This window comes from Mauremys mutica, chromosome 3 (assembly GCF_020497125.1).
Source record: "Mauremys mutica isolate MM-2020 ecotype Southern chromosome 3, ASM2049712v1, whole genome shotgun sequence".
In the NCBI taxonomy this organism is placed as follows: domain Eukaryota; kingdom Metazoa; phylum Chordata; order Testudines; family Geoemydidae; genus Mauremys; species Mauremys mutica.
In genome coordinates this window covers 52,350,232-52,375,855 of record NC_059074.1, presented here as the reverse complement: position 1 = coordinate 52,375,855, position 25,624 = coordinate 52,350,232, and the positions used below count along the sequence as shown (strand labels likewise).

Below are 25,624 nucleotides of genomic sequence, written 5' to 3'. Positions count from 1 at the left end.
CCAGCACTGCCAGTGCACCCCAACCATCCTGCAGCCCCAGCTTTTTTCCATTTTGACCTTTAATAGCTGGAATTCCATGGGTGGGAGTGAATAGGTTATAAAAGGAGGCAAAGAGCTTGCACATTTCAGCAACTGTGAGGTTGGCAGAGTAAAGATATGTATGTATCGGGCATATCATGCATTGCTGAAAGAGCTGGGTTACATGGGAAACCTTAACTTGCATTTCCTGGTTTTTCAGAAGTTTGAGTTTTGCTCAACTCAGCATTCTCCAAGGGGATGAACATACCAGCAAAAAACGTTAACTCTGCATCAGTGTAGGTTTTTTTGTCATTGACTTGTTCACTGTACTTAGTACACACAGTGCTTAGTAAAACAACAAAGCTAATATTCAGATTTCAGAGTGTCACAGTATATGAAATGTAAGAAGATGCCAAGGTTTTCTGCACAAGATTCTTAGGCTCCTTCATATGTAAGTTACTTTTTGAAAAAGTTACCTTTGAAAGTCAATGTAATCAAGGCTCCTAATTGCCTAAGTCACCTTGATATCCATATACTCAGAAACCATCCTGACATTATAATCAAAGAGGCTGATAAAGGAGGTGCTGTTGTCATCATGAACAGGTCTGACTACCAAAAGGAGGCCACCAGACAACTCTCCAATACCAAATTTTACAGGCTACTTCCCTCAGATCCCACTGAGGAATACACTAAGAAACTGCACCATCTACTCAGAACACTCCCTACACTAACACCGGAACAAATCAACATACCCTTAGAACCCCGACCAGGGTTATTCTATCTACTACCCAAGATCCACAAACCCGGAAATCCTGGACGCCCCATCATCTCTGGCATTGGAACTCTCACTGAAGGACTGTCTGGATATGTGGACTCTCTACTCAGACCCTATGTTACCAGCACTCCCAGCTATCTCCGTGACACCACTGATTTCCTGAGGAAACTACAATGCATTGGTGACCTTCCAGAAAACACCATCCTAGCCACCATGGATGTAGAGGCTCTCTACACAAACATCCCACACACTGATGGAATACAAGCTGTCAGGAACAGTATCCCTGATGATGCCACAGCACAAGTGGTTGCTGAGCTCTGTGCCTTTATCCTCACACACAACTATTTCAAATTTAATGACAATATATATCTCCAGATCAGTGGCACCGCTATGGGCACCCGCATGGCCCCACAATATGCCGACCTGGAACAATGCTTCCTCAGCTCCCATCCACTCACGCCCCTTCTCTACCTACGCTACATTGATGACATCTTCATCATCTAGACCCATGGGAAGGAGACTCTGGAAAAATTCCACCATGATTTCAACAGCTTCCCCCATCAACCTCAGCCTGGACCTATCTACACGGGAGGTCCACTTCCTAGACACCATGGTGCAAATAAGTGGTGGTCACATTAACACCACCCTATACCGAAAACCTACCGACCGCTATGCCTACCTTCATGCCTCCAGCTTCCATCCCGGGCACACCACACGATCCATTGTCTACAGCCAAGCACTGAGGTACAACCGTATCTGCTCTAACCCCGCAGAAAGAGACCAACACCTAGAAAATCTCCACCAAGCATTCTCAAGACTACAGTACCCACACGAGGAAATAAGGAAACAGATCAACAGAGCCAGATGTGTACCCAGAAGCCTCCTACTGCAAGACAAACCCAAGAAAGAAACCAACAGGACTCCACTGGCCATCACATACAGTCCCCAGCTCAAACCCCTCCAACGCATCATCAGGGATCTACAACCCATCCTGGAGAATGATCCCACACTTTCACAGGCCTTGGGTGGCAGGCCAGTCCTCGCCCACAGACAACCTGCCAACCTGAAGCATGTTCTCACCAGCAACTGCACACCGCACCATAGTAACTCTAGCTCAGGAACCAACCCATGCAACAAACCTCGATGCCAACTCTGCCCACATATCTACACCAGCAACACCATCACAGGACCTAACCAGATCAGCCACACCATCACCGGTTCATTCACCTGCACATCCACCAATGTAATATATGCCATCATATGCCAGCAATGCCCCTCTGCTATGTACATCGGCCAAACTGGACAGTCTCTAAGGAAAAGGATAAATGGACACAAATCAGACATTAGGAATGGCAATATACAAAAACCTGTAGGAGAACACTTCAACCTCCCTGGCCACACAATAGCAGATTTTAAGGTGGCCATCCTACAGCAAAAAAACTTTAGGACCAGACTTCAAAGAGAAACTGCTGAGCTCCAGTTCATCTGCAAATTTAACACCATCAGCTCAGGACTAAACAAAGACTGTGAATGGCTTGCCAATTACAGAACCAGTTTCTCCTCCCTTGTTTTTCACACCTCAGCTGCTGGAACAGGGCCTCATCCTCCCTGATTGATCTAACCTCGTTATCTCTAGCTTGCTTCTTGCTTGCTTATATATACACCTGCCCCTGGAAATTTCCACTGCTTGCATCCGAAGAAGTGGGTATTCACCCACGAAAGCTCATGCTGCAAAACGTCTGTTAGTCTATAAGGTGCCACAGGATTCTTTGCTGCTTCTACAGAACCAGACTAACACGGCTACCCCTCTAATACATATACTGTGAATCCCTGAAATTAGTAGGTTAGATTTGTTTTCTTACTGAGACTTGGATGAACTACCCTCAGTGAAAATTTTACCCAATAAATGTAATCCCCCTTTTTTTTCTATTTGCAGATTATCCACAAACAGACATTTTCATGAATTTGCTCATACACACTGACACATACACCTATAGTGAGATACTTCAAGTATGTTATTCATGTGAGACTGGAGGTTTTCTGACTAGCAGTGTCCTTCAGGGTCACTCATAAGCCCTGTGCCACCTCAAGCTTCCATACAAGGGCACAAAGTATAGGGCAATTACAACCGTCCCACAATTCCCTCTTTCCCCCCAGAGCAGGAAGACAGAGCCTGGTGAGTACCCAAACTGCTGCTACTTAGTCTTTTCTATACTGCTTTGAAATCTTCAGCATCTTCAGAACCAATTTTGATCTTCTGTTTCCACCATTGCAACCTGATTTCAACCATCTGGATCAAATTTTACTTGTCAGATCTGATAGATCCCTCTACAGGTTTCCTCAAAATGACAGACTTGAAACATGTGGGATTCAAGATCACTCCATCTTATGGTGGACTACTACCCCTGAAGAATGGGAACAACCAGCATATTTTCTGCTTAAGCAGATGCTTGGTATGATTATTCTTCTCTATGAAGACACACATGTCACAAAATGTGAGGCTGAAACTCCACTCTTTGGAACAATCTGTAAAGGTACTATCAGACCCTCAGGAAACAAACTTCAGAATTCTACTAGTTGACAAGCCAGTTTATTCAAGCACAGGATCAACAGACAGGTGATAACTAAAACCACTGTGAAGAAGACTGTGCAAAAAAAAGATTCAATCCTGGGACCTAAATCAGCTTCAAATCACTATGACACACATGAAGTTTGAGTCCTAAATCAGTTCAGCTCCAAGGGATTTTACTACAGGAGAAGTGGAACTACTGCACAATAAATAGGAACATGATTTCGTAGATTTTTTTTGTCCTTCCTCAGCAGTTTAGGACTTTTACAGCCTTGAAGAAATATCTGATAGTCCCCAGATTGTGTATGTCCACAAACAGCAGATTTTCCAAATGGCACTTAGGATAGGCAGCGGTTGAAATAACTGTTCTGTTATTGTCATTGTCTAGTAATTAATCTAGATTGTTGACTGCCTTTCTTTCAGATGAAATGGTCTTTTCTCCAAAGATATCTATCCTGGGACATTTTATTTCCCAAGTCCATGCTTCTAGTATTGGGGAGGGGAAGTTTGGGAGGGGGGAACTCCCATACCTCAAAGGTTCTGAGCTATTTAACACAGCCTCAATTGGGGTAACATTTTCAAAAGTGCTTCATGGCCATATTTTCAATTTTTTTAAATCCAAAGCAATGCACATTGGAAAACATAATCCCAACTATACATATAAAATGATGGGGTCTAAATTATCTGTTGTCACTCAAGAAAGAGATCTTGGAATCCTTTTGGATAGTTCTCTGAAAACATGCACTCGTGCAGCAGCAGTCAAAAAACCAAACAGAATGTTGGGAATCATCAAGAAAAGGATAGATAATAAGATGGAAAATATCATGTTGCCTCTCTATATATCCATGGTACATCCACATCTTGATAACTGTACACAGATGTGGTCACCCATCTCAAAAAAGATATATTGGAATTGGAAAAGGTTCAGAAAAGAACAAGAAATATTATTAGGGGGTCTGAAACAGCTTCCATTTGGGGAGAGATTAATAACACTAGGATTTTTCAGCTTTGAAAAATGGTGACTAAGGGGCAATATAATAAAGGCCTATAAAATCATGACTGGTGTGGAGAAAGTAAATAAGGAAGTACTATTTATTCCTTTTCATAATACAAGAACTAGGAGTCACCAAATGAAATTAATAGGCAACAGGTTTAAAACACACAAAAGGAAGTATTTCTTCACACAAAACATAGTCAACCTGTGGAACTCTTTGCCAGAGGATATTGTGAAGGCCAAGACAATATCAGGGTTCAAAAAAGAACTAAATAAATTCATAGCAGATAAGTCCATCAATGGCTTTTAGCCAGGATGGGCAAGGATTGTGTCCTTACTCTCTGTTTGCCACAAGCTGGGAATGGGTGACTGGGGATGGATCACTAGATTACCTGTTCTGTTCATTCTCTCTGAAGCACCTGGTATTGGCTACTGTTGGAAGACAGGATACTGGGCTAGATTGACCTTTGGTCTGACCCATTATGGCTGTTCTTATGTTCTTATGCACTTGCAAATTGTGACTGTATATTTGTTAAAATCAATACTTCTAAGTTTCATTTTTTCCTCTAATTTCCCTAATTGTTCACCCTTCTGCTAATAGCTGTTAATGGCTGATGACATCTCTAATTCTATTTTTTTCTTTAGTACTTTAGGTCTAAAACTGTTCTCACCTTACTTATCAACTGATGCTATAAAACACAGTCAACATTTCTTCTTGCCTTTAGGCCATGAAGGAACTGTGCCTGTAGTGACCTACTGACAATTTCTTGCAATACTCTTTAGCATAGTTCGCAAAATAACCTGTCTTGGTCAGTCAGACACAAGATCAGGAAAGTCTTCATAACTGATCTATAAGCATGTCAGAGAATCTGTTGAATCATCAGAGAACCATGGGGAAACCATTTCTTATGGATGAATTTTTTAACCATTCACCTTCATTATTTTTTTTCCCCTTCAGATCATTGGGCATTTCTCTTGAAATCTAGGCTATCATTTCCTTTATGAAGTGAATTCTGTGTGACTCAACCTTCATCTGGAGGAGAGGAGAGGATAATTCAGTGCCCTTGTTTATATTATCTTTAACCTCTTTCCTGAGATTACAAGCAGTGGTGCAAATTAGTGACAACTATAGTCATTGAAGGTTTATTTTTTGGGGTTTTATAGGTCCTGCCACTAATTGCAGTATGGTTGGAAAACATTTTAATTCTAATCCCAGCTCTCCACTACCTTGTTTTGTGATCTTGCATAAGTCACCTTATACTGCTGCTTTATCTTCACCATTCGTAACACGAGGATAATAATACTTAACTACCATATAGGAGTCCTATGAAAACTCATTTTTTAATGTATGTACAGTTCTATGACCATGTAAAATGCTAAATGAGGACTAAGTATTATTGTTAAATTGACTGAGATCATCAAGTAATTTAATGTTTGCCATTAGTTGGGAACAGCTATTATTCATTACTTTCCTGGACTGTGTTCTGTCACAGACTGTTCCAAATGTTTCAGTTCTTAGGAATTGTTGAGAACTTGTCGGAACTCTTCTTTCCAGTCTTCTCTTTATCCAATACATCATCAACTCCTGTTTCAAACTTTCTTCTTACATCTTTAATTGTTACCTTTTATCTAAAGACTCATTCGTGGTCTGCACTGGAGGCAGTGTACAGCCATTCTCACCCAAGGAGAGCTCTGGGAGCACTCCTTATTTATCTCCACAATGTGCAATGGACAGATGCTCATTACTACATTTTTTTTTCATAGACTGCAGCATAATACTGCATGTTAGGCCAGCTCAGCTGGCTGGTGTGAGGAATGCAGAGGAAGGAGAGCATGTTACTTTATCTGCTCCACACTGGACCTTTAAATGTGTATTCCACTATATAAGAGGGAACAGTGACTTCCACAGAATTCATGGGGCATGCCTGACCCCTATGGGGAGTTCCAGAGAGGGTACTGGTGAGTGCAGTATAAAAACATGATTAAGGAAGTGTCTTGCTCCTCCACTCCAGCTGTGCACACCTATAGCAGCTTGGTACAATACGGCCGTAAATATTTGGTGATAGTGTGTAAAAATCCCTTACAAATGTTTGAAGAGGAAATAGGCAGGTATATTTCAAATCTCTGCTGCAATATATATTTGTTTTTAGTTAGGAATCCATTTACTTAATGTAAATTGCAGTTCTATTTGATCATTGCATTCAAATACTAAATAATCTAACTCAGCATTTCCATCTCATGCTGCATGATCCCCATGGAGATTGCCAGGGGATCATGAGTGAGCAAAACGAATTGTGTCCTCCTCCTCCCCTCCCAGCTTAGAGGAACAACAATGTCTGGCCAGGGAGGGAAGGGGCAGTGCTCAGTCTGAGTCAAACTGTCCTCTGTCCCTACAGACACCCTACTAAGCCATCTACTGAACATTTCTCTCAAGCTTTGGAAGCATGAGTCTCAGTTGCCACTTTCTGCCAGCAGAAACTGAATAGTCCCTGAGTTGGGAAGCCAGAAGATCTGCAATGAGACCCACACACACACCTGGCTCAGCTCTTTCATGTCCTGCCTGGGTTCTTGCTCCCTTTGCTTCTGTCTGAAGGGTCTGAGAGAGTGTGTTGGGGGTGGGGAGAGAGGCATCAGTCTGGTGAGGCAGGAATGAGTGGCTGGGAAGGAACTCCAGCCACCTGCTCAGCTGCAGCTTATATTTCTTCTCTCATTTTCTTCCCCCTCTCACACTAGGGAACAGGTGTAGGGCTCCCTTTATATGAGGGAAGAAGGGCACAGGGAGAAACTTAGGGTGAGATGGGTACCATGAGGCATCTTAAGGAGGTGAAGCTGTGGCATGTGGAGGATAAATACTGGGGTGGGGGAGCTGGGAAGGGAAAAACAGGTAGAAGAGGGCCTTGGGTGCAGTAGTGAGAGGGAGACACAGAGTAAGGGGACTTGTGGAGGGACACTAGGAGAGGCAGACACAGGAGGGGCACTTGAGGGGAGAGGCAAAGGAGGATTGGGTGCTTGAGAGGCCCAGAGGCAATGTCAGAGATATGTGGGATCTTAGTGGGGAGGAATGGTATGAGGGGTGAAAGTTTCTGGGGAACCTGGGGAGAGGGCAGAGGAACACATGAGAAGAGATGGATGACTGAGTCTTTTAGGGAAGAGAAGAGAAGAGAATTCAAGGTTTAAGGGAGGAAAAGAGGGAACGGAGAGAGTATGTGAGGACTGAGAGGAGGGTGACTGAGAGATATATGCAAATCTACTTTTCTGGAGTCTTGTGGTTTCTTTTGGTGTGTGATGGGGAGGGTCCCCAAATAGCTAATGCCTGTGAAAGGAGTTCACATTTACAAAAAATGCAAACGGAGATCTATCCCATTCTCATTAATCATCAGAGGGGTAGCCGTGTTAGTCTGTAAAAAGCAACAAAGAGTCTTGCGGCACCTTATAGACTAACAGATGTATTGGAGCAAAAGGTTAATCTATAAGGTGCCACAGGACTCTTTGTTGCTTTTTACATTCTCATTAATGTTTCAAACAGCATATAAAGTACACAGAAAATGTGCATACACTGAAAAGAAGCCTTCTCTTGTCTATCTTAAGACAGTGCAGCAGCTCTAACTTGCAGAGGGGGAAATTAATAACTCAGTACTGCAGCGCTGCAACCTGCTGGTTGGCTTTGTTGAGTGCACTGGAGAATACAAACCCTTGTTTGTTATGTGCACAGTGAATCTAATAGGCTGACTTAATCTTCACTGAATGTCATGCCATTTTCCATCAAGATCCTACCAAACAAAGCAGCAGGTGAATGATGGGCATAAGATAGCTAAGAGTTTAACTCAGATATTCAGTTCTTTCCATTGGCATGTCGAACAAGAAACAGACTTGACACTGGCTTTTTATGCTTCTGAATTTAACATTTTGTTCTGTAGAAACAGCTGTAACTACGGCAAAGACAAATACTTTGGTTGATTGATAGTTTCTGCAAACTTGGCACAGAATACACAAGGCTAAACAGTCCCATTTCTTCTGTTTATCTACTGTCAAACAACTGAAAGCAAAACTGCTTATTCAGAAATGTTTGGTTTGGTCAGTCCTAACTGGCTTCATTACAGTATTTGTCAAGACCTGGCATTCTCCTTCCTGGGTAGAACTTTTCCGACTGTGACTAGCTGAGTTGACTTGGGCACTCACTGTTAAAGGCTTTTCCAGTCAAAAGAGAGCCACTGAAAAATTCTAGAATTATGAACAGACAGTAGTACCTTATGGACAGATGGAAAGATGATGTTACAAAAACTCTGCCATACAGAACCAGTGAATAACTGTTGGATATGATTGTTACAGTCATTTATAATATAAAATGCAGACTTGAGTATCTAGAGAAGAGACTCTCCTACAATGTTGCTCCTTTGTACACTTCTGGCAGTGCAAAGGCAATGAAAAAACAAGCTTGTTTTCCTGGCATGACAGAGTTGCTGGTTGATATAGAACCAGCTCCTACATTATTCCTCTCTAGGCCTGACAGTTGCTGTACGTCATTGATCCCCATTTGACATAATGTGCCCTTGGGGCCAGAGCCAGCCAACATAGTTTACAACAACCCTGAGGCTTCTTTAAAATTCACCAGGGGCCAGGCAGATGCAGTGCCTGTTTGTGCCTCAGTTCCTTCTCACCTCAGCTGCACCCAGTACATAATGTCCACAGCTGAGGATTTAGGCCCAATCTCCTAATAAAACCTATGAAAGCAAAATACTATTATTTTGTGGGTCTTTTTAGTTATGGATGGGGCATAGATAAGATATAACATATGGATAAGAATAGTTAATTGGAGATTTATTTGATGGTGAAGTCTTATAATGTGATGCCTAAAAAGAAAAATGTTAATGTCAGCAACTGCAAAATAGCTCATAAATCATAGGACAAGCCAATCATTTGTAATGCTACAATATAAAAATCCATCATGAGTGATCTAAAGATAAATATTTTTAGTAGGGACTGATGGCTTTAGAGATCTAACAAGGAGAATTAAACTATTTGCTAAACATCTAACAGGAACCTATTGCTCCAAATTACAATAGAGGATCGGTTATCTGCATGGATCAAACATATAATGCCACAGGTAATATAAAGGGATTTTGTATGGTGTTCAACAATTGATTAGGCAAATTTATGAACCATTTACTCCTAATGTTCAACGTTTATTTTGAGGTTTATTTATCTTAGTTATTCTTGTCCAATAGATGCCAATCTTGTTGTACTTATCATGGTACGTTACAGCTAAAACTGCCCTTCCATCCCCCCAAAGATCATACACTATAAGGCCCTACTCAGTAAATCCTTATTGCTGATGTCTTGGGGAATTTCTCAAGGCTCTTTAATAGAACCCATATGAATTCAGATTTAATGGAAAAAACAGACACATAGCAAATGGAGTATCAGAATACAAAATCAGAAAATTTCTCAATTCCAAATGAAAATGCATAATTAATTTATATTAACTCTGTGGCATAGAACCACTTGTAACTCTTGTTTGGTAAACCACATCCACATTATTATCCAGTTTTATTGTTCTTTCTATTTGATGCAGTATTTGTTAGTAAAAAGAAAAAAATTATTTGGATTAGAAATGTCTTGTCAGGCTATCCTTGCATGATTTATGTAGTTGGTATCATCAACAGTTTTCAAATCAATACGGACACCATAACACATTAATCTACTGATTCTGGGTAAAGTATTTTATTTTCTTTTAGAAAATTAAGTATATTTGGCTGAAAAACATAACTGAAAGGCTGCATAAAACAAATTATGCTGGAAAGTAGTTTTGTGTGACAAGTAAAGTCTGTTAATCAAGCAAAGCTTTATTATTTTATTGAGTCATGCAACACATAATATCTGCTGTACTCTGTGCAAATTTCATTTCCCTGATTGAATAACTTTGAGTCAATGTCATAACTTGGAGAAGTACTCAAATATCCAGGCACTATCCAGTCCACTGGATCGTTTCCAGGCAGGCAAAATGTGGAAAAATGCTGCTCTCGTAGAAGGCAGTGTTTCCATTGGTATAGTGGAAATAGAACTGGCTCCCATAATTGTGATGCTTGTTTATATCTCCAAGACACTCTGCTCCTATCTGCACATTGTAAAGGAGTTTGGAAGAGTGTTTACATCATGAAAATGGAGGCACAAGGATCATATTGATGAGTGACAGAATGCTGAATGATGGAGCTTGAGCCAACACTCTGGTCACTGTTAAAACAAATTAGGTTCCCCCTGAGTTGCACAATGGTCAGTGTTCACCTGATTACTAGGCAAAACTGGGTTAGGGAGTTAATTAACTAATTAGTATATTAACAGGTACACGGCGTATATAAAGAGCACAGGAAGGGAAGTGCTTGAGAAGGAAGGGGCAGACAGAGAAAAGGCAAATGAGAGAAGGCAAGGAAAACCTGACAAGGGAAGCTTTTTTAGTAGAGACACCTCACACACACACACACACACACACACACACACACAGGGTGAGGACAGGCATTGCCCTAATACAACCCCCAGTAAAAGAGAGAGAGAGCGCGTGCAAGAGGGAAGAAACACCCTTCCATTAGAAAGGAGAGGGGAGTATGTTACAGAATGACAAGAGATAAAGCTTGAGCCAACGCTCTGGTCACTATTAACACCAAGTAAGTTCCCTCAGAGAAGGCCTAATGATCAGATATGATGAGAATAGGTGTTAGAAAGTTAATGCCAATTAGGCCATTAACAGGCAAGTGGTTTAAAAAGAGCACAGGAAGAAAGCACTTGAGAAGGAAAGGGCGGGAGAGAGAGAGAAGGCGAATGAGAAAAGGCGAGCCTGACAAGGGGAATTCTCGAGCACAGATACCTTAGTGCCAATAGGAGAAGGGGCCAGGAAGCTGGAAAGCAATGCATGTACCAATATGTATTGGTGGAGAGATTGAGACAGTTCTAAATAAAGTACACGCCAATGCTTACAAGCAAGATCAGCTCACAGTAGTGGGAGCGGTCTCTTATGGGAGAGGTGGGGGTATGGTAGCCATACCCCTGCTGCAGGAAGGTAAATGCCGGTCCACAATATTGTCCTCTTCCACCAGTCAATATCAACTCGACATGAAAGCATACACAAAGAGGGTGGAAGAAGGAAGGAATCAGGTAACATTTACTCTATCGTTCACCACTTACTTTGTCTTAAAGTATTCTGAAATGTCACCTAGTTCATCTCCCCCGCAACACACACTTTCTCTCTGTATCTCTTTCTCTATCACACAGTAATTCCAAATATGTGACGGTGAATTTTTGCATCCTAATAATGCCTGGAATATTTTTTTGGGTGGCTGACTGGTCTAAAGCAGGGAGAAGCTTGCATTCAATAGATGTTGAACATGGTTGTTGATCAACTGTCTTCTTATTATGCTACTGTTGTCAATATTAACTACAACAAGGGGCTTATATTTCTCCAAGAAACACATGTACATTTTTTTCTTGCCAATTGACATTGCTATATTTTCCATGAAGATTGTACTAACAGAGCCATTTGTGTAAAATCTGTTATTGACGATGCAGAGGCCCTAACAAGTACTTCACCTCACTGTGACAACAAAAGAGTTAGTAAGTTAAAAGTTGTGAATGTTTATAAATGAAGCCTGGAACATTCCACCTCTAATAACACTTGAACATTCAACCATCTATACTGGGGGCTTCAGTGGCTACCACACCTCATAGGGCTACAGAGAAATCTGAAAAAAAATGGATTGGGCTTCTATAAATGATCTATGTCTCTTGCATGACCCTAAGCAGCAACTCACCTTCTTCTCTGACAGTGGAGCATGGCTAATTTCCATGACCTCAGTTGGGTCACCTTATCAAGGAGCCTATCATTATCAACTTCTTCTGAAGTTCTCCCTACACAGCAAGCACTGCCCCATTCTTACTCTGATAAGAGCAATAATCACTCTCCCTAGATTGTGGTGAAATTATAGAGAAGCAGACTGTGAAAAATATTCAGAGTTGACCGATGAGTGAGTAATGTGTGTTCCACATAATACTTCTATATAAAATGCTTACACTCACTTCTCAAAATCACCTTTCAAAACAGTCACTAAATCCATCTCACATGGGTACTAAAAGATTTACATACTCTTCTTAGATGAGGAATATGCAGAACTTTGGAAGCAGGGTGAAGAGTCTGGTGACCCAGAGAGAGCAAACCACTTCATTGACAGCCACAATACTCATTGAAGGGAACACTGGGAAGAAGTTACGTCAAATATGGACATGACAAGATCTAGCAGGAAAGCCTGGTCACTCATAACGAAGCTTAGAGCAGCACAGAAAACTTCACACATAAGTCAGTGTGAAGTGTCGCTGAACAGCATCATTACAAAACTAATATTGCAAAAGTCAACAGAGTTGAATCCTTTGAGAAGTCAGTAAAGAAGGAATGTGCTGATACAGTCTGGTCCTATCTCTGAGTGAGAAAGCTATCTTCCAGCCTTTCTTCACTGAGGAAGTGGATCCAGCACTGAGCTGCAAGAAAACTGGAAAAGTATATGGCTTTGACAAGATTTCTCTGGTAATGTGATTCTATCTTGGTAAGAAGAGCATGAAGTGGATCTTAATTTTCCTTTCATTTGTCATCCCTAAGAATAAGGATGATAGCTATACCAAACCCAGGAAAAAATCATTCCCTTCTATCTAGCTACCATACGATATCACTTGTGAGCTGTGCTGATAAACTTTTGGAGCAACTAATTCTGCAAAGATACATGCCTATAGTAGAGCAGTCTCTTGACCAGGCAGGTCTCAGGCCTAATAGTAGCACTTGTGACATAGTTCTTGCTCTTACCACCTGTAAGGAAAATGGTTCTCAATGGAAGAAAAAGACAGCAGCTGTGTTTGTTGACATTGCCACAACATATGATACTATCTGGCATACTGGCCTCCTGGTCAAGATGTCATAGATGTTACCGCTATAGTTTGTTATGGCTACAGAAATTATGCTTTGAAACAGGCAATTCCAAGCAATGCTTGGAAATTAACTGAGCATATGGAGGATCCAAGCAAATAGACTCCCGTGAGGATTTGTTCTTGCCCCATTTTTTTCAACATATTTACTAATGATCTGCCTCCAACAATCTCAAGGACATTCAAGTACATAGATGTCATCTGTCTAGCTTCAAGAGGCAGAGATTTCAGAAAGATTGAGGACACCCTGAACCAAAATATGGCAGCCATCAGTGGCTAATACAAGAAGTGGAGACTTAAGCCCAGTGTACCAGACAACATTGTCATGCTTTCATCTTAATTATGCTAACACTTCACGAGAACTTAACATTTTCTTGAACGGAGAATTACTGGCACAGGCCTCAAACCAGTATATCTAGAAGTAACTATAGTTTGCACACTTACCTATAAGGACCACCTCTCCAAGGTAGCTCAGAAGATTAGGAGTAGCAATTTCCTCTTAAATAAGCTTGTGGACTGAGCTGGGGGAGCTAATGAACAAGCACTGCACAGCTTGGTCCCGTTCTCTACTAATCAGTTTGAGAATACTGTGTTCCTGTGTGGCTAAACTCTCCCCATGCAAAGCTAGTTGATATGCAATTGACTGAAATGATGAGAATAACAACAGGGACTATGAGACCAACAAAAACAGAATGGCTCTCAGTTCTTTGTAATATCCTGCCTGCTAACTTCAGGCGTTATATTGCAACAAAGAACCTCCTTGTCAAAATCCAGAGGATTTGCTAGTTTTCAAAAATAGATGGGAGGTGCTTCACCACCGACTCACCAGCAGAAGACCAACTGGACTATGTTACCGACCTTCTCCACAGCAGATGCTGTCATGTTGTAGCGAGCAGAATGGGAATGAGCTGCTCCTTCTGTAAGAAACTCCTTCTTCATCATTCAGCTTAATGAGCGATTGCCTGGCTTTGAGCTGCCACACTATCTCTGGTGCAATCTCAACCATTTCAGATGTGGGGTGGTGAAATGTGAAACAAATGACCATGCTTGTGGACCTGGGAACAGCCCTCTGTGTAGCTGTGGTGTGGTGGAGGAACTCACACTCCTACCTGAAAGTTTGCTCTTCTCATGCTAGTCCAGCCTCCAAACTGCTGACCCTTAGGGCACTTGAGTTGCTAAAACATATGTGATGTCTACATAAGCCTTTCTGGGTCTGACACTTTTGTATTTTTTTACTTATACATCTGTTGTATTCTCCTACTTGACATTTTGTATTTTGAACTTTTTTTCATTTTGATTGTACCACGTGTTCATTTGCTAACAATAACAACAAGATTGTCATAATCACATTCAGAATGCATAGAATTACATGCACACATTTATACAATAGACAGTCTCTTTGTTTATGCCTTATTTAACAAACCTTCACTACAATGTACACAGTGTACACTATCTCCTAAGAAGCCTTTCCTATTGTTTGATTGCAAAAAGTGATTATTGCAAAGCTCTTTTCACCTGTATGTTTTAAGTAGTCTTTAAAAAGTTGTGAATAAAAACGGCAGTCTAATTTATGTCAGCTACTTTGATATGAAATGGCTTTATTTTTGCACCTTTATAATTTTATTCTATTTATTTATTTTTAAATTGGGATTAAATTGCTATTAAGAGTTAATGTGCTTCCAGGTACAATGTGTGGGGAAATAACGGAATCCATTCATATGATTTTTCCTAAAAGCTTGGAATATAAAGTAAATTTTTATTTTATTTATTTTGGTGGTAGAAGACAGTTTCACTCAGAACTGATTTATTTTGTCTGTGATTATGAATTAAAATAAGTGTATATAATTTTAAAAATAGTTAAAGCTATGTCTATGCATGAAGTTCAGCAATCTATATAAAACAAAACATAGGGACTATTTTGAGTCTGAGTCTTAAATAGCCTTTCATGTAAATGAAAGAATATACTTGCTGTGGGTCAGCAACAAGTTCTTCTTCATTGTGTTGTTTCTCCAAATAGGCATAAATGGAAAAATTTCTGTGGCCATTCCATATTTCTTAATGTAGACCTTTGAGGTGGACTCTTCACGCTCTGAAAAGCTTCAGAGTATTTGATTGTACAAGTCAAGAATATTTCAAAGGTTTCATTTTTCCATTAAAAGCAGACTTTCCCAAAATTTAAATCTCAGAAGCTAAATCCACCAGTGCACACTAATTTACTTCCAGAAGAAGTCAAGCCATTATCATGGGATACTGATGGTGTGCAAGAACCTATCAAGATCCCAGAGAATATTTGCCATACAATGGCTCATGAAAAGGCTGTTCATTGATTTCCAATTTTATCTGTCAGAGGGAGAATTCATTTTCACCCTGAAATCTCTAGAACACTGAGGGTCCAATCCAGTTCCCACTGAGATCAGGAGAAGGACTCACATGAACTTCAGGCATTGCACCTTACAGACTCAGGGCCTAACTCTGATCTCATTGGTTCTACAGTATAATTCCATTTACTTCAGTGAACCTTTTTTTTGTTATTCCTAAGAAAAGTAGGTGTAAAACTCCTGTTATGATTCACTACGCAAAATTAAAGACGCTAGAGAATCAGGGTCATTTTATTGACTATTTCACAGTATAACATATAATAGGGCATTTATCACTCCATTAAGAATATTATCTTCTGCATTAAACTAAAATTCATTGCATAGTGGAAAAGGAGATTAGAAACATAATTCATATATGGTGATTAAGGTCAAAATTTGCTTCATTGTAAATAAATTAAATTAAAATTCTCTTCTCTCCCTACTGCAAGTTCAGTATACATTTGATACACAACTATTTTACACTCCATTCCATCTCAAATCTATGTACTCCCAATATTAGATATTTGCTGGAGGGAGAGAGCTCATGTAAAAGTACAAAAAGGTTATTCGACACCTTATGGACCCATGAGAAATTTCAGGATTACTGGAAATAAATTCATGCTTTTATTGAACAGATACTAAAAGTTAATCCTGCTTGAGCTAAAACATTCTGTTCATGGTGCCCTTTCACATCTCTTCAGTGTCCCTGGACATGATGAACTATTGGCAGCTATGCTGACAGTTGGAAGGATATTCATAACACATACACCAAAACAACTGAAAATTCCCTCCTTTGTGGAATGGCTTTCAGTGATTGGCAGATAGCTAACCTCTCACAGCTGGTACATTGTAAGGATAATGATTAAAAAGATTAAATCAGAAACTTTCATAGAAGTCCTAAAAAATCTAAAGTCCCAGGAATCCTAGGCATGACAATCTGTTACCGGTTATATTTATCGGCCAAGGTGTGTGGAACAAATGCTAAATATAAATAAATGTTCCTTTTTTTCTCTTCCAGAAGTTTTAGCAAACAGCTGTTTACTAATTTTGATTGAAGGGGAATAGTTTTATATAAGAAATCTCAATGACCAATGATTGACTTACTTTTTTCCACAGCAGAGATAGAATGACTACAATGAGAGATGTTTGCAGTGTTGTTTTAATGCTGGTCCCAGGATATTAGAGAGACGAGGAGGGAGAGGTAATATCTTCTATTGGACCAGCTTCTGTTGGTAAAGCGACAAGCTTCCAAGCTACACAGAGCTCTTCTTCCTAAAGGAGAGCTCTGTGTAGCTTGAAATCTTATCTTTTTCACAAGAGAAATTGGTCTAATAAAATATATTACCTCACCCCCATTGTCTCTACAATGAGAGAGAGAGAGAGAGAGAGAACTGGGGACTGGGTTATATGTTAGTTGTTCTTTATATACACTTCTTTGTAATCATAAAACATTTTTTTATTATCTTCAGTTTGTTTTGCCATTATTATTCGGGTTACTAATTGTTCTAAATAAAAGTGGTATGAATTGATGGAGCTAAACAACTGTTTCTACCCCAACCCAAACCTCTCTTTTCCAGATGTACATGTACAGCAGGCTGGACAGGGCCACAATGCACTGAAGATATAAATGAATGTGATTCTTACCCATGCTTAAATGGAGCCACCTGCCAGGAGTCTGCTATCCAGGGGCAGTTTATATGTATTTGTCCACCATTTTATACTGGTGACTTTTGCCAGCAGCGCTACGATCCCTGTGACCGACCCTACAATCCATGTATAAACAACTCAACCTGCTTGGCACAGGTTGATGGGAATCCATTGTGTGTTTGTGAAAAAGGTAGGATTTGAGATGGTTTACAAATAATTTCTAATTGTCAGTAGCGGATAGTAGGCATCCTGTTGAATCACAAAGAACATTGCAACTGTATGGTAAATTTAAATACATATTTTGCAAAACAATAATTTATAGACCCTTCCAGCTAAAGATTGTAAAGCACTTTTAAAGCTTTATCAAATTATGCCTCATGACATTTCTGTGAAGTAGGTTGAGATTTATCCTAAAGTGGTCATTTTGATTACTATTACTTTATTACAATAAATATGTTTTATTTGTAGCACATTAATACGTAGAGTCTCCACGAAGGATTACAGGCACATTGTGTTTGGTGTGGTTCAAACATAGGCATGGACATGGTCCTTGCTGTGAAGAACTGACAACCGAAATAGACAAGTCAGACAAATGGAAATAACTGAAAATTGTTAATTGTACAAAAGTTGGGGCCAGACTGTGTGTGGTCCCTGCCTATCAACACACAAGAGAACTGCCCCCATAGAGGTCTGTGTCATACAGGAGCTGCTTACTCTTGCTTCTTCCCATGCCAAGGAGTAGGGCTCGAAAGAGGGTGGAGAGAATTAGTAATAGCCTTGGTTTCCCTCCACACCAGTGTGTGAAAAGGGCTGGTATCTCAGGAGAGTAATCTAATGGATAGAGCAGACTGATCCCCAATCCTCATGCACAATCGACAGCTCTACAGTAGGCACTGATGGTTTTGGTTGTTTTTTTTTTTTTGCCAGAAGCTGGAAATGGGTGACAGGGAATCAATCACTTGATGATTACCTGTTCTGTTCATTCCTTCTGCAACACTTGGCATTAGCCACTGTCGGAAGACAGGATACTGGGCTGGATGAATCTTTGGTCTAACCCTGTATGGCTATTCTTATGTTTTTATGTTCTGGGATGTGGCTTAAAAGTCACAATCTAGGTCCTGAAATACAAGATTCTGTAGGATGGAACATAGCATCAATGTAACAGTGCAAAACATCTCTGTACAGTTTAGGATAGGGATTGTGGCATATGCTAAGCGCTTAAAACTGCAGTAATTTTACTATGCAGAATGTAACTACTTTAGTTAGAATTTACCCAGGACTTTGAAGTCAATGCCTCCACTTATATAAATGGCAAACACCGTGGTTTCAATGTCACAGTAACAGTAATATTATCTTCTTTATTGTGAATATGTGCATTGAATCGCTGAGTTTCAAAGGGTGTATATAGTGCTCAGAAGTATTAATATATATTTTACTCATCTGGTAAGGCTTACCGTAGATTGCTGAACAAAAAGAGGTTCATTAATTGTGGAAGTATGGGAGTTGCTCATTGAATGAAAGGTTAACATTGAATGTCATGCTGACAGTAGAAAATGGCTTGATACAAGTTTTTGACCTTGAGGCTTTTCTTTCAGGAATGATTCATAAAGAATAATGGATATTAAAGTTCTATATCTTTTCTTAATGTTTATAGCTGACAAACGTCTTGTGGTTGGAATATCTTGCATTAATTTTAAGCATATAACTTCTATTAAAGTTAGTGAAAATTTCCATTAGATTAAAATAGATGTGTGCAGACACACACACATATATAGCTGTATCTATAAAATGAACAGATTATATTTTTCTTGACATTCATATATGAATGAAGTATATTTTATGTTTATGATCAACTATTAATATCTATGTGATCTTATTAAATACTCAAACAATGGGATGTGAAACTGTTATTAATTTCACACAAAAAATTCTTTCACATGCATCCCTATGTAGATTTGGGGACCATAGGCTTGGGGAAAAGAAATGTGCCTACTATTCTACAGGAATATTTTTGTCAAAAAAGCACAGCTTAAATTAATATAATAATTGCTTAAATATGCTTTAACAAGCACCTAAAAATCCAGTATTAAAGATACACAGCTGGAAATATTATCTTTTTTTTTTCTTCGCCACCTGGGGTGGCAAAAAAGCTGGAGCCGGCCCTGGTAGAGTCCCATACCTACTATGATATTATGACCAGATGATTGTTTTTTAACAAAATAATTTCATGCATATTTTTCCACTTTTGCCAAAAGCACGGAGAACAGCACTTTTAAAATATACATTTGTTTGCAACCTGGGCCTTCAAAACTTAAATTGGTCTTTAAGGGGAAAAAATAAACTCAGAAAGTTATCAGTTTGCTACTAGCACACTGCAACTTCAAACTTCAAAATTTGGTGGGAAAGAAGGAGAGTAAAAGATGGAAAACTACAGGATATCATACTGATTCTTTTATTATCCACCTATGTTTTACAGAGCAGACAGTGAGGATGTAGCTCTAAAACATGATGAATAAGTTGATTATGAAATACTAATGCTCTTAGTAGAAACAAATACAGTATCACAAATATATAAGGTGACATTTCTAATTCCCCTAGAGCTATGGTCCCCAAATGTGGGGCACGGCCCCCTATGGGGTGTGAATGAATGTTTGAGGGGCATGCAGCAGGGCCTACATCAGCCCCCATTGGGGGAGAGGAGGGAGTACCACCCAGCCCTACTCTGGAGGAGGGGCACAGTCAGATTCCATTACTGGAAAGTGGGGATGTGACAGGAAAAGTTTGAGTGCCACTGCCCAAGAGAGAGTTTCTGCTAAATTACCTCAGTTATGTAGTTTTATATAACATATTCAGCAGTCAAAGTACTGCATTAGAGCTACCAGGTCTGGTAATATGTTCTGAATTGCTTGCAATTTGTATACACACAGCCTGAAATATGTCTTCCTATTCACAGGATGACTCAATCCTACTTCCTGTGGTAGTAGTTTTAATGGTCCTGTTCCCATAATGTGCCAAACCAGACATTATACACACACACACGGCGAACCCTGTTCCTACCTCTGCTGATGCAAAATAGTGGATGCAGCCTACTGCACATCTCTAAACTTTGTCGGTCATATAGATTTACACAGCAGAGGAATCGACTGGCTACACATCTGTTTGTGGAGAACATAGCCACTTTCCCTTCTGTGTTCCATTGCGGTGACCCATGGAGCTAACTTCCAGGAGACCCAGCATAGCAGTGGATTTCTTCCTGTTTGTGTTCTCCACTGCTTTGCACATCAGTGAAGAATAATTGTGCTCAATAATTGCTGCTTTTGGCACTACTGTTTGCTGAGTTCACCATGAGCCCTAATGTGGTACGTGCACTTACCTAGAGAGATAGCATAAGTATGATAAATGAAAGACCTGATGAAAAGCCAAAAAAGCCGTTGTCCTCAGGGAATTACAATTCCTCAGGGAATTACTAGCATACATGGAACTTTCTATGAACAGTTTGTGGGAACCTGTCTATGTATAACTTACACATTTTCTTTGATATTATAACCTCTATGTATAACACTAACTCTGATTTGTAGTCCATCAGCCATGGACTGACAATGACACTGGTCATGTTTCATAGACCCTGTCTGGAAGAAGCTACAGAACAAACAAAAGAAGTCATTAATATTTAATGACTGTACTCTGGCAAGACAAATTGAGCTAAAACTACTTGAATGCAGTATCGGGATCCAAACACAGCAGCCTGTTGAGTGTCCATCATGGGGGGGAAGCTTCATGAGGACTGTGACACTTGTCTATACCTCGGCAGTAATTGTATTGTTTTTCTGTTGTTTTTTTGTTTTGTTTTGTTTTTGTTTTCAGGCTGAGCAAAGTCCTCCCTGCCCTCTCTCTCTCCGGCAAATCCTCCTTATGTGTGGCAACAGTCATGCCCAAGGCAAAGAGCAGACTCTCACTCTTGGATGTGTAAACAGGAGGATATTTATTAGATTTAGAGAGGTTAGATTCCCTCTGTATTTGGCACTGGTGCAACCATTACTGGAATACTGTGTTCAGTTCTTATGCTCACATTTCAAGAAGGAGGATGATAAATTGCAGAGGGTTCAGAGAAGAGCCATGAGAATGATTAAAAGATTGGAAACCATGCCTTATAGCGATAGACTCAATGAGCTCTATCTTTTTAGCTTAACCACGAGAAGCTTAAAGGGTGACTTATTCACAGTCTATATGTACCTAAATGGTGAACAAAACAGACAATGAGCTCTTCAGACTCTGAGACAAAGGCAGAACAAGATCTAATGGATGGAAGTTGGAGCTAGACAAATTCAGGCAGGATATAAGGATATATTTTTTAACAGTGAGGGTTATTACACATTGGAACAACTTCTAAGGGGTTGTGGTGGAATCTCCATAACTGGAATTTTTTAATCAAGAATGGATGTTTTCTTTTCTTAGAAATATGCTCTAGTTTAAACAGGAATCAATTCAGGAAAGTCCTACAGCCTGTGTTATAAGAGAAGGAAATATACATAATCATATTGGTGCCTTCTGGCCTCATAATCGATAAGTCTTACACAAGGCTTTTGTTTCTGTGTCAGGTACTCATACTGTGAAGTTTCATATCCATCATGCTTTCCATCCAAAAAACATACCCTTTGGGTCCCTGTGTGGAAAAATGACTTCGGAGGCTGCTCTACCATACCGCTTCATTCTTTGACGGCAAATCGGCGGCTGGTCCTTCCCTCTGAGAGGGACTGAAAGACCCGCCGACAACTTGCCACCAAAGACCTGGACGTGCCATCCCTTTCAATTGGCCGCCCCAAGCACCTGCTTCCTGCGCTGGTCCCTGGAGCCAGCCCTGGACTCTATTCACAGGCCACTTTTTTTTCTTACAAGATATCAAAAGTTGCATAAAACATGGACTGATAAATAAAACCCATTGATTTCTTAAATTGTGTTTAATCTTTGTATCAGAAATCTGATCAAATCCAAGTTGAAAGGGTATCGTGTAGTTAGTCACCTCTTCAAAGATAATTTCCTGAGAAGACCGGATCTGGAATTTCTGAAGAGGATTCTGACTGCAATCACTTGTTGGCAGGCAACAGCATGTACCATTTTCTCTTTGCTATCGATCAGATACATATTTTTATTTGGAAATTAAGAAGGTTGTTTTAAGTTCAAAAGGATAGTTCAGTTTGTCCTCATAAAGGACAACAAGGTAGGTAGGTGTGTATTCGTGTGTGTGTGTGTTTTAAATCACATCTAAGGAATGTCTCACATGGCTTTGAAATGTGGAAAAGAAACTTTGTAAAGCATTGTCCTGGAGAGCTGCATCTGATCATTTACATGTGCTGTTGATTTACAATTTGGATCCCAAGCTTCACAGATTTGCACTATCAGAGGCAGCAAGTAGTTATATTTAAATGTGCCTATTACTTTAGTACACAGGCTACTAAAGATCATTATGGTAACAATACATTACAGCAAGATGCATAGTTTCAGGCTTGGTACCACTTTACAAAATAGCTTGCCTAAAATAAAAATGATTCTGTTTTGTAATTTAAATGAATGAATTATATTCACAAGAGACAAATTAGATTTAGCAGTATAATATATTTTGTAACATGTATTGGACAAATTCTTATTTAGAGAATCCAAATTCCTTTGCAACTGATAACATTAATTAATAATAATGTTAATATTTAAATATGTTAATTCAGTTAAATAACAGATAGATTATGTCCATTCTTTCCCCCCATTCCCTTAGAAAATATTAAATATTTTTTAAATTTGCTAGAGTACTAGAGATAAAACACTGTATCCATATATTGTTCTAAGTTTAAATATCCCATAGGACCATAGTTATTTGGACTGTATTTGTAAGTTTGGAGTATTGGAACATTTGTATAAAGTATTCAAATGGATTACATTATCCTTTAAAGTAAATGCTCACACATATAGTAGTATATGAGACATAAGAACTCTAGGTACCATATAATAGCAAAAAAAGAACCATGCAAGCAAATTAACATGGTAATCCTTTGAGATTCAGTGATTTCCTTTCTATGTCCTATTTGTGCATATTCCAATAAGATTATGCATTGTTTTGGTCACAAGTAGTGCTATTGGTGTCTTTCTAATGCTCCTCATAGGAGAAATAGTTTACATATAGTATTTTAATTAAAACATTCTGATGTATTTTAAAAAGAAAATGGTATGGGATTTGAACTCTCCTGATTATAAGAGAAATGTGAGCATAATGTTGGGCTACTCTATTTTCATAATTTTCTCAGAGAACATTTGTCTTGAATGAATAAAAAGGTCTAACTATCATGGGCTCTGATTCAGACTTGTAATGTGCTGACTTCATGAATTATACATGTACTGCAGCATAGATACATGAAAATTACACCTGGAATAAAGTAAAATAGTGCTGTCTGCAACTTTCAACTTCTGCTTTTAAATATAAGTACCACTTTTTAGACTTGAGTTAAAGCGGTATCTGAAATGTACAATAAAATTTGCCAGTCTAGATATTATTTTTTTTAAATTAAATCAGCTAAAATATTTAAAAAAATAGAGCAGGAACAAAGTCAACAAAATTTGTTTTCTCTCTCGCACGCACACGTGCACGCTATCTTCTCTCTCTGTCATTTTATATGTAGCTGTTAAAAATATATACGGTTAAACCCCCCAAATAATTGTCTTTTATCTTAGCACCTGCTCCCCCTGATGTTTAAAGGCCAAAGTTATTTATTCCAGAGAGAGAACTCAACAGTAGATTGACATCTTGGGATTTCATCGTACAGTGGCCCCACTGACATTTTGTAATGAAACCTATGCGTTTCTGTGTTGTGTAGCATAATTAACAAACTAACATATGTGCAGTATGCACTCTACGTTGATTTGCTTTTACGATGACTATGATTAGCCATGGGAGACTGGGATGGTTGTGGTGGAATTTGAGCCTAAATGCAGTGTTATATGTACAACACTCAACTTCTATTAGCATAGAAATGATTGCAGAACATCTTCATCAGGTGGGGAAGGCTGAAGGGAGCAAGGTTTGGATAACTCACTCCATTTTCATTTTTTATCTATATCCTTTACAGCTGACTCCAGTGTTTAAAATACCAGCTATCTTCACAAACTAAAAAAGATACCTATAGAAATACCACAAATAAAAGTGAAACCATTACATAAAATAATTTTACTTGGTTTAGAAAATTCACTTTGGTTGCATTGCACATACTTTATATTTGACTGCATCCAAAAAATACAAGCTACCTCAGCACATTGTGGTTACATCTTTCAGTTATTTCAAGTGTTATACATTTTTACTTTCTTTTTCTGTGTACTACTTTTCAGCAAAGTCTAATTTCCCTAGCCCATTGGCATAGGCTGCTAGTCTGTAACAGAACTCAGTCTCGGAAATGTCAAACATAATGAATAAAGGAAAATCACAAAAGAGAAAGTTGGCCACAGACACTCCTATGGGTCCCAGTCTCACAGGCTCTTCATGTTCTTCCAATTCATCAACCAAACCTGAGATAAAGAGACAAGCTGCCACCTCTTCTGTTGCTGTTCAATGTCATTGGGGCATCATGTATCAAAAGAAAAACTCCTGAAGAACAACATGCTGGCTACCTGATATAACCAATCACACTATTGAACAATAATATTGAACTGTGAAGGCAAGCCCCACTTTCACCTTTCTTTTTTTCACTAGCAGATTACATAGAAATAATAGAAAAGGGTTCAAACTACAAAATTCAGATCTTCATCGGGGTTTCTTTCACCCCAAAATTCAAGAGTATTTGGATCCGGTCCAGTTCAAGATCATTCCAGAAATCTATATAACTCTCAGTATTTCTGACTCTACTTTAATGAAGTTGTGTGTTATAGGACTTGTGTAAAAGCAATGCGTTGTTTTGGGGATTTTAGTCTCTGTGCTCTGGCAGAGCAACTCCTTTAGGCAGTTTTGATGACACATGTTACGCAAACATGAATGAAGCAGTTGGTATATACTAAAAACCTCTAAAAAGCTCCTTCAGCATCATGTAGGGAATCTAATAGTGCTCATAGTCTGATAAGATAAGGTCAAAAGAGCATGGATGGCCTCGAGGTTAAGGCATTGGACTTGGACACAGGAGATCTGGGTTAATTTTCCAACTCTGTCGTTGCTCTTCCTATGTGACCTTAAGCAAGTCACTTAGCCCTCAATTCAGCAAAATCCTTAAGCACATATTTCATATAAGTACCTAGATAGCTAAAGTTAGGGTGACCAGATGTCCTGTTTTTAAAGG

The 25,624-nt window shown here is 39.3% G+C and overlaps 1 protein-coding gene across 2 annotated transcripts in view; it reads left to right on the top strand.

Moving 5' to 3' along the window:
* LOC123366947 (protein eyes shut homolog) overlaps nt 1-25,624 on the top strand; it is a 442,182-nt gene that overhangs the window by 274,634 nt on the left and 141,924 nt on the right. For both annotated transcript variants that reach the window (XM_045010895.1, XM_045010894.1), the window contains exon 12: nt 17,249-17,508. In XM_045010895.1, coding sequence (XP_044866830.1) covers nt 17,249-17,508 — 260 coding nt within the window. The remainder of the gene's footprint in view (nt 1-17,248; nt 17,509-25,624) is intronic.